Source organism: Pinus tabuliformis, chromosome 6, assembly GCF_031772625.1.
Source record: "Pinus tabuliformis cultivar Carrire ecotype Pingquan chromosome 6, CPIR1, whole genome shotgun sequence".
Taxonomy (NCBI): domain Eukaryota; kingdom Viridiplantae; phylum Streptophyta; class Pinopsida; order Pinales; family Pinaceae; genus Pinus; species Pinus tabuliformis.
Genome location: NC_142292.1, coordinates 624,366,059 through 624,377,031, shown reverse-complemented (window position 1 = coordinate 624,377,031; position 10,973 = coordinate 624,366,059). Strand labels below are relative to the sequence as shown.

At 31.9% G+C, this 10,973-nt stretch overlaps 1 protein-coding gene across 1 annotated transcript; it reads right to left on the bottom strand.

Annotated features, from left to right (window-relative positions):
* Positions 1-3,261: 3,261 nt before the first annotated feature.
* Positions 3,262-4,746, bottom strand: LOC149260167 (bidirectional sugar transporter SWEET3b-like). Its single transcript, XM_089457106.1, has 6 exons — positions 4,710-4,746; positions 4,495-4,531; positions 4,109-4,331; positions 3,808-3,969; positions 3,564-3,686; positions 3,262-3,462 (listed from the first exon to the last, which is right to left on the bottom strand). Exons 1-6 carry the CDS (start codon positions 4,744-4,746, stop codon positions 3,262-3,264), a joined length of 783 nt encoding a protein of 260 aa, XP_089313232.1.
* Positions 4,747-10,973: the final 6,227 nt, after the last annotated feature.

Sequence of the window (10,973 nt, the reverse complement as noted above, 5' to 3'; positions counted from 1 at the left end):
GATTATTTATGGGAAATTTTTTTGAATGGGTTTGAAGAACCCTCAAGCCAGGTAGCCTATGAGGCCATGACTCAAGGTTAGAGGTAGAAACTTGAAGAGAACAAGGAGTATGAAACATCATTGTTTATTATTCAAAAAGGCTTGGATGAGAGGATGCTTCCTAATATTGCTACAAAAACCACATCCAAAGAAGCTTGAAATATTCTACAAAGGACATAAAGTGAAAATTTCAGCAACACCGATCAATAGAGGATTGCAGTTGTTGACGAAGTGATTATTGTGACAAAAGAACTAGAGGATTTTGATATTGCAATATTAATTTAAGAAGTCATGGAAGGGCCTATCGATGTAGAATAATAAATGTAAGACATGAAGAGTGTAGTTGTCATAAACAATATAAACAAATTTAATATAGAAATTTTCGAAGAAAATAATGATTTTGTATGAGATGAAGAGAGAAAACATGGTGAAGAAAATGAAGATACACATGTACATGATGAAATTGAAACCACCTTTGTTATAAAAACCCTTTTGTTCCCCCGATGTAGATATCACTATATGAATTTGTTTATCTAAATTTACGTAAAAATTCAAATGATGGTTGGGATGTAGGAGTCGACATGGATTCAGAATTTGAGGAGGAAAGGTTGCTTGTGCAGTGTTTAAGGCAAGTTAAGTGCACCTCATAATTGTACCTTACATATCCCATCACAAATTAAATGACATTAAAAATAGATAGTAAATTTTTGTGTGGGCAACCTAAGTGGTGGAAATTATATGAACTTTACATGTCACCTATGTTAAAAGGTTATTAAATGTTTACGGATAATTAATAATGTATTTGTCTTCTATAGCGAGAGGGCAGTTGAACTTCTGCATCTACGACATCGAGCCCATTGTTTTCCCAATATTCTGTCGGGTGGCCATCATTCTGCCATGCATTTGTCTCCTAGGATGAAGTGATAATAACCAAGCAAGCATTCTTAAGAACATAATATAATTTTATGGATTATGAAATTTATGATCATTTTAACTGAAAAAACAGAAGCATTCAGGTAGCATGGAACTATAATTAAACTGTATGCTACAATCTACTAGGCCTTAGGGGATGATAGGAAATTAACTAAATGTGAATTTTGATTTTTTTTAATGGGATTCAGGATGTGGGATTTGGGATTTAAATGCTGGAGAGTGAACTCTCTTATAGATTGGAGAAATCCTGAACATTTTTTTTTGCATCATAATATGTTATGAAATGAAGTTCCAACTAAGGATCTTGCATGTTCGAATTCAATGACATGAATGTATTTTCAACAAATATACGTGCGTTGCCTTCTAATTTTCAAGGTTTCTTTCCAAAGCTGTAAAGTTTTGGAAATTGTTTTTTCATTTATATTTAAAATGACTTTATTGTTAACTTTAAAAAAATTGGAATTTATTCCTTTTTTTTCCATAAAGAACAGAGATTTCAAGTAATTAAAATCACTATTTGCGAACATTAAATGTTGAAACCACCTCAAAATAAAATTTAAAATGATTCTGTTTTTTTTTTAATATTTTTTCATATTCTCTCTAGAGAAACAATAGTTGGAATTATGGACTTAGAGTCTGTATAGAAATAGTATGTTTTTAATCTCAGCTGTTGTCCTTGAAGAGAAAAAAATGTAATTGTCTCTAAAGAGACAAAAATGAAAGTCTCTCTATAGACAAAAATGAAAGTGTCTCTATAGAGACAAATGAAACTGTCTCTTAAGAGGCACTAATGTCTCTATCTTTATAGAGACAAGAATAATATATGTTCTATATTGTCTTTATAGAGACAAATTTTTAAGACAATAATTTTGAGAAACCCGCTTAAACACAATAATTAAGACAATACACAAGTTTCCTTTTTTCTCAAGTTAAGACAATTGACTCGAAAATTGTCTTAAATATTGTCTGAAAAAACCCCCCACATGTAGTAGTGTGGGTTTACAAACCCTTGATTCGGTTTATCTCTCTATTGCTCGCTTTGTTCCATTGTTTCCTTCCTACATATGATGGTAGCCCCTTGCTCAAAGTGGTAGAGTTTTCTCTGCAAATGGCCCATTCAACAATGGTTTTTGAAACACTTCCCAGCATTAAGTTGAGTCACATAAAGTTCTTATTGATGATGAAGTGACTACTGTGACTCAAGCTCACCATGACAACACTTTAGGGAAGCAACTTACAATCGAGGCTCTAGGCTCGTGACTACAACTTAAGATGGAGCTACAGCTTAAGATGGGGGCTCCACTATTACAACTATGGTTCTTGGTAGAGGCTCTTAAGTGCAATGGTTGGGTAACAACTCTACAAGAACATCCATCATTCTTAGATAAAAGATTCTTCAAATTCCTTAGCCATAGGAGGAAATTAAATTGCTATAGTAATTAAACACTAAATTAGTAACCATAAACCCCTATAATAACACACAACAATGTTGTTGAATTCGACAATGTATCATTTTTTTTTAAATGCTAATAATATTTATACCAATATTAATTCACATGCTTTACTAACTGTTAATATTTAGACTCTAAACTCCACATAACCTACCAAAACCTATATAAAAAAAATAATTAATACATTTGTAATTCCAAAAAAAACAACACACTGCAGTTGTGAAAATTATATGAACTTTACATGTCACTTCTTTTAAGAAGTTATTTAATGTTTAAGGATAGCTAATAATTTATTTGAGTTCTATAGCCGAGGGCATTTGTCCTCTTGCATATGTTACATCAAGCCTACTGTTTTTCGCTTTCCATTATTCTGTCTGGCATATTTCAGTCATGATTTCGTCATGCATTTGTCAGCCATTTGTTTGAAATTTGAGTTTGGGCGTGCATCGCATTCGAAGCTGAGAGTTGCACTAAAGTTGCTTTCGCTTTACGCATATGGATACCCCAAATGTTTTGTGCTTCGCTGGTTCAAAATTTAATTAAATTCTATGATAATAGATTTAAATTTTACATTCTTCTATATAGATATCCCAAGATTTACGGACACTGCACAAGATTTACGGACATTGTTGAATGACAGAAATGGAAACTGGACTGTTTTAATAAATCATAGAGTCCACAGAATTTTACATGAACTTATCACACTTTGGTATCATGCACTGACTGAAAGGCCGAGTCGTAATTCGATATGGCTGCACACTAGCAAGTGTGTAAAATAACGAAAATACGATGCAAATTTTATCGCAGAGGATAAAGAGTTTGGTCGGCTTCGGCCAAGTCATACATTAACCTGCATTTCGATATCTTGGTCATCCAAGGGGCATTTTGGTTTTTCCACGTCGCTCCTCTCTTTGATAAAGTCCCGTTGTTTGCCTCCATCCATCTTTTCGTTTTCAACGCGTTGGCTCTTTTTGGCTCGATAAACACAGAATAAAATCATCTGAGCCAACCCTAATGGCACACCGACAAAGTTTGGTGCCTGCAAAAACAAAGTATGATTCAGTTGTAGCTTATAACGTCAGTGAGAACAAGAAACACTATACGCCAGAGGAATTCTCTGATATAAAGTAGTAACCTTACCATGATGATGATATCCTTGCTAAGAGCGCCATATACCATCCAAAGCACACTCCCAAGGAAAGCAAAGAAGGAGAAATAGAAGCTGGGCATGAATTCCACGCTCTTGGTTTGAATTACCGTTCTCTGCAGTTTAAGAAACTCGGTAAGAAATATTAACAATAAATGCCATGTTGTACACGTAACAATAACTAAATCTAAACGATGGATGCGCCATTATAAAGAGCTAATGCAGTGTAAAGCTTACAATTACAGATAGTGGAGAAGCGTAGAGAATGGCAGTTGCCACTAATCCTGCAGTTCCTACAACGGCCTTCCTTTTGTTGTGATCATGGACAGCCAAAAAGGAAGTTATTGCAATAGTTCCAAACACCATCAACACGCCTATAACCATTCCTACCATTTTCCTCTGCAAGAAATATTCATTGAACATTAACTGATTTTGAACTGCCAAATGATACCAAGGATCTATGTCATGTTGATTGACAAAAATAGGTCTTATGGAACCTCAAAACTATTTGCAGCAAATAAATATGACAAGATAATACCTTGGGTTTAGGTGGAGCGAAAGTGAGATAGATGCAAATAAAGCAGCACTCAAGTAGGAAGCCAACAGCATTGACAACCATAACAACAATGTTTTCCCACCCATTGCTGATTAGAGGCGATCCATACCACGTGTACAGAATGCAGTTGTACAACGCTATTGCGTATGGAAAGCCTGAAAAACTCTCCGTACTTCTCATTTGGATCACCTTCTTGAATGTGGTTCTGTTCAGGGTTAAAATATTATCATCGTTTATTAATACCATGAGCCTCTCTGCCTTTCTCATCTGAATAACTCGCTTCAACCTAGTACTATTCAGGGCGATTACACTAAAATAATATCAGAAATTAATAATATGGGTTATGCGGTGATAACTATTACACTTACATTGATGCTCCGTACATAAGAAGAGCAATGGCACTTCCTGTAAAGTCATGTAAGATTAACCAGACACTGACGTTACTATATAGTTCAGCTACAGTTTAACAGGAACTAGAATCTAAACATTCAATCTATACGTCCAACTTGAAAACTATGACGTTTATAATAACAGAAAAAAGAGAGCTAACAAAATATTGCGGAGTATGGTAGCGTTGATGAACCTAAAATGCCAGCCCGTAGACGTACAAAGTTATTCATCGTTTCTATGTTCTGGAAACGCGAAACTCTGTGTCTGCGGGATGGTTAAACTTAAAAGCGAAAAACGAGGGGGTGAAGATACTATAGTGTGGGGTGCATACTTATAGCTCTGGTGTAAATTTTACTTCCATTCGTTGAAGGGTTCCGGGAACGTGATCTTTGCGGGTCCCTGCACGTATATTGTCACCTATTCGACAACAGAGCAAAAGACGAGATGGTAGCATAAAAATATCACAAATGCTGGGTAAATATACGAGTACAGTAAGGTAAGAAAACATAGATCCGCATCGATTATGATATCCCACTAGGTTAGGTTCATCTGGTTTGCTTCGGTTTTGTTTAGACTAATTAGGTTTCCAATTTTCCCACCTAGAAAATTATGAAAATTTCCATATGATTTTGGTAAAATTAGGCAAATTTTTTTGTAAATATAGGTTAGAGTTTTCGAGCTCTAAAATTTTGGCCGCCCATAGTTTTTGATATCTAGCTCTAAGATTTTGGTGGCTCATGACTTTTGATGATACTAAATCCATTTACATTATCAAAAATACAATTAGAAAGCTTTAAAATTTAGGTGGCCATGAATTTTTTATGTCAAATTCAAAAATTTTCATGGCCAAGAATTTTTGATGTCAAACTCCAAAATTTTGGTGGCCCAAAGTTTTCAATAATACTAAATCCATTTTTCACATAAAAACAATTAGAACACTCTAAAATTTTGGTGGCCAAGAGTTTATGATATCAAACTCCACAATTTTACAAATGTCTAGGGTTTAGTGTCCCAGATTTTAGTTTATTGTCTAGGGTTTGCGCTAGTTTGGAAATGCCACTCAGTGCTGCCTTTAGGAATGCTTTGATGGTTGTTGCCTTTTAATTTCCCGTGGCTTTTCTTTACGTCATTCTGCCTAGGTACGCATAAGCATTATTTTCATTCAATTGGGAGTTTAGAAATGTTTTCTATTCATTTTTATTATTTTGGTGCCTTTATGTATGGTTTTTTACCTTATAAGCTTATAATCCCAATTAAAAATATAGAAATCAATAAAACTAAGGTTTTGAGTAGTATGATATCCCCTATATTATATTGTAAATAATAAAATTTATTGATGATAAAAATAAGAAATATAGATCAAAAAATTTAATTAGTTTACATTTAAATTTTTTGAAATAAAATTTATGTAGCTCAAATTAAGTATATATGTCTTCCTCATTCTTGATGAAATATCAATTTGACTTAAAATCTTAAACTAATCCACTTTAAATTTAAAATCATCATAACTATAAATTTTCTATGTCGTCCAATTAGTTTCAACATTATGCTACATTTAAATTAAATGGTTTACATACTAATTTTTTAGAACATAGCCTAAAACATTGAAATGTATTTTACTCGTGATATACAACTACCAAGTAAAATGGGTTATTTTAAACACTCAACATAAAACTATTAAAAAGCATGTTATTATAAACCTAAAAATTTACGTAGTCCTCTCATTATCCCGAAAACAAATATTCCTAATCATAAAAATCATCATTTCCTAAATCATAAAATCTAATTTTCCTAAATCATAAAATCTAATTACCCTTTAAGTATTGTACATGCAACACTCAAACAACATGAAATGTAAAGCATGAAAGGATATAAAATTCTAAAATCACATAGTTTGTGTTCCCTGATGTCATTGAAAAAGGTAAGGTCGCGAGAGTGTAATTGAGCTCTTATCCGGGAATTATATCCAAGTTAAGGTGGTGAGAGAGTAAGTGAGCTCTTATCTGGGAATTATAACTAACTTAGCTCTTATGTGGCTATAAAAATTATAACTAAGTTCTCTATTCTCCAAGGTAGGCATGGGATTCAGGTTAGTGAGAAAGAAGGCGAGGTAGCATAGTTCGCGAAATGGGTAGGGTAATAGCCCAGAATATTTGATTTGCGTCACCCCCGTATTTTGAGAAAATAGTTATGGGATAATAAAGAATAATATAAGTATATGCTTATGAAATTAAGGAGTCCACCTTAAACATGTAAATAATATCAATGGTAATATATAGTATATTATATTATATTTCATTCTGAATCAGTTTTATGTTACCATCATGTTACCCACTAACAAAGTAAAAGCTATTACACAAACAATACAATTTTTCATGTGATACATACTATGATAAATGTAATTGATATATTATATCAATTATATTAATAAATTTGGTTGAAATATTGATAGATATTAATGATATAAATTTAATAATAATTATTATATTATTATATCCATAATAATAAAATAATATTATAATATTAATGAAATAATTGTAATAATTATAATTGCAATTTATAATAATAATTATTATATTATAATAATATGATAATATTATCTATATCAATATAAATCCAATGCATTATAAACCCATGTAATAATATTAAATCTAAAGGATTAATATTATCAATCTAACCAATTATTATAGAAAATCTAAGAGATTAATAAATCCAATAGTCTAATATTAAAAATTCAAGAGATTAATATTGAGAACACAAGGTATTAATATTATAAACTAGAGGGAATATTAATATTATACATATTCATGGTAAACCCTAACATGAATATTAAACACTAGGATTAATATATTAAATGTTGATAATATTAATAGGATTAGTATTATAAACCCTTTAATTTTGTAAATATGATTCATAAAAGCCTAGAAATATATTAAAAAAACAATTTAGAGTGATTTGAAAGATTTGAAAGAATCTTTTCATAAAATTTTAAAGAATGTTTCCATGAAATTTTGTGTTTATTTATTTTTCTATTTTCAAACAATTCAATAATTTAATTTCCTAAAATAGTAAATAATATTATTATAATAGTAAATATTTGCATGTTATAGAAATTAATTTTTTAATTTGAATTGAAGTTATCGAATTTTGACTTATTATTTATAATTGTTAAAAATAGCCCAAGGAAGAGAGGTTTGTTAAAGCTTTCGTCAAAGATGGTAAGGGTCGTAAGGTTAAGACTGACACATTTGATCAACATTCAAGAGCTCACCTCCACTTCATCCAAGGGACGACAAAAAATATTGTGAGAATCCTGAGGAAACATAATGTTCCCTCGACCTTTAGACCCCTCAACACCATTAGAGGCTCCCTAAAATCGGTTAAAGACCAGGTGAACCCTATGGATTTTGAAATGTGTTTCTGTCATCACATGTTCGTGTGGGTCCTCATACATAGGAGAAATGGGTTGGTCTATTGACCAAAGGGTTAAAGAACATGTTTTTGCTAACAAACTTGGGAGGACCAAATCCTGGGCTTTAGCGGAACATGCAGTGAAGACCAACCATCACATATGCATTGTGGAGGTTAAGCTCTTCGCAAAAATTTCTCATTTCATCAATGCAAGTTTAGGGAAGCCATTGGAATTGAGGGATCCTCTAATAACGTTAGTAGGGATGATGACTTGAAAATTAGTAACTGTTGGATTTCTGCCCTCTCCTCTTACTCTTTCCCCTCTTTTTCTGAGCTTTTTATCCCTTTTTGTTTTATAGAGGATTCGCTCTCTCTTATTATTTATTTTTATTGTTTTTTTAGTAATATTGTGTATTTGTGATGAATTTCAATTATTACTATTAACATTTGTTATTATTATTAATAATATGTTTTTTTCTTAACACCGTCTTTTTTATTTTCTATATAATTTTAAATAGTTTTCATTTTATTATTGTTTTTTTATCCCCTTTTATTATTTATTTTGTGTGTGTGTATATATATATATATATATATTAATAATTGTTTATATTTTTATTTTTATTCTTTTTAATGCACACCCTCACTTTTTATTTTTATATATTTATTTATCCTCTTTATTATTTATTTATTTATATTTTATTTAGTTTAGTTTAGTTATTTAGTTATTTATATATTTTTATTTTATTTTATTTTATTTTACACAATATTTCCTATTTGGATAATCAAATAAATAAATACATTAATAAATAAGGAATGAATAAGCTAATTAATATATTAAATATTTATTTCAAATAATTAAATTATTATTTATTAATTATTTAAGAAATTTAATGTAAATAGAATTTTGGTTGGTTTATAATATTATATATATATAAATTTCGCTCCCCACTCAAATATAGTCGTTTTCCTCTAACCGTTAGGTTGACCTATCATCTTATTTAAACTTCCTCCGAGATCTGCATCTTCATCTTGTCCTGTAGATGGACCACCCTCGGTGGTTCGAAACGCGTTGACCAAATACTCTCTATGTGATTTTTTCCTAAAATTTTCTTGAATTAACAAATGAATGAATATTATTAATTTATATTAATAAAAATATTATTATTATCATTATTATTTAAAATAATAATATTATTTAAAATAATAATCTAAATATTAAAGTATGGCCCTCATCAGCAAGTCGAACGAGGGGGTGGTTTTGCCTTGTGCTAGGAGGAGGAGAGAGGAAAAAAAATCGAGTCAACTAAAGGCTAGTGTAAAAACATCACCCATGGTAGTTGTGTCTATGATAACAATTTTCTTGAGTAGGTTTCTTCTTATAATATTTGGGTATTAACTTTCCTCATCAGCTCCACTCAAATTATAGCATCGAGAAAAGAATTATTGGAGGTTTCAAAGCTTATTATGTGCTAGAAAACAATTGTAAGGCAGTTGATCTTTTCATTTGAAGTAAAAAAAGTTCCTCTTTGATACTCTCATCATCTCTGTTATCTTATAGATATGTGAAGTTTGGGTGTGCAGTATACCTAGGGAGTTGTGGAGAAATATTGAGATGATCCAAAAGCAGTTCATAACCTACAACCTCAACATCAAGGGAAATACTCCGTATCATATCCTCTTTATCGAAGTTGGCCTGTCCCCCATTGAAAGTGCGACTATGTTTACATATCTGATGTATAAGAAGAATCTTCACAATATGGAATCCAAGAGGCCCCCAAAAATTGCTTCTAACATTAGGCAAAACCCACACATGTGCCCCAAGCTTGGGTGGCATTAGGATGCTCAGTATTTTCTAAAACTTTGGGGGATTAAGGAGGAGATCATCATGGGAAGCAAGGACAATATCAAAGATACCATTAACCCCAATTTTAGGGACAAGATGTGGGATGTTAAGAAGATGGAGGATAAAAGGAAGCTAAGGTACTATAAGGAGGTGATCAACCCCACCGTTGATAACCAAAATTATCTCTCTATGTTGACTAGCACTAAGAGTAAAATTAATATTGCTAGGATTAGAAATAAATCTCGTGAACTTCAGAGTGACACCAAGCGATCGTCTACTCCCAAGACTCCCTAGGATGATAAAATTTTCCAGATTTGCAATACTAAGAAGGTGGAAGATGAAAATAACTTCCTTCTAGAAAATCATGGCTTCCCGACACAATAATGGGAAAACAATGGGCTCGATGCCGTAGATGCAAAAGTTCAAGTTCCCTCTAGCTATAGAAGTCAAATAAATTATTAGCTATCCCTAAACATTTAATAACCTTTTAACATAAGTGACAGGTAAAGTTCATATGATTTCCACAATTGTACAAGGTTGTTTTTGGTTGGAGTTAGAAATGTATTAATTGCTTCTTTTGTATAGGTTTTGGTAGGTTATGTGGTGTTTCAAGTCTAAATAAAGTGATAGTTATTAAAGCATGTGAGTTAAAGTTGATATAATTATTATTAGCATTTTAAAGATTCTTCTAAATTGTGGAATTCAACAACATTGTAGTGTGTTATTATAGGATGTTGTTGTGACTTATCTAGTGTTTAATTATTATAGCAACTTAATTTTCTCCTATCTCTCCCATAATGGTACCAGGCTAGGGAATTTGAAGAATCCTCTACCTAAGAATGAATCACGCTCTTGTAGAGTTGCTACCCCAACCATTGCAGATAATATTCTCTACCAAGAACCATAGTCGCAATACTCGAGCCCCCATCTTAAATTGTAGTCACGAGCCTACAGCCTCGATTGTAAGCCAACTCCCTAAGTGTTTCCATTGTGATCTTGCGTCACAATAGTCACTTTATCATTTACAAAAACTTTTAAGTGACTCAACTTGATATTGATAGGTGTTTGAACAACAGCTGTTGAATGAACCATTTTCATAGAAACCTCTACCGTTTTGAGCAAGGGGCTACCATCATATGTGGGAAGCCAGCAATGCAACAAAGAAAGAAATAGAGAGGTAAACCAAAACAATGGTTTGTAAAC

Coding starts and splice junctions, on each gene's coding strand:
- LOC149260167 (XM_089457106.1), bottom strand. CDS start 4,746: ATGAATAACTTTGTACGTCTACGGGCTGGCATTTTAG. Junction 3,687..3,807: donor CTTCTCCACTATCTGTAATT/GTAAGCTTTACA, acceptor CTTAAACTGCAG/AGAACGGTAATTCAAACCAA. Junction 3,463..3,563: donor GCAAGGATATCATCATCATG/GTAAGGTTACTA, acceptor TTGTTTTTGCAG/GCACCAAACTTTGTCGGTGT.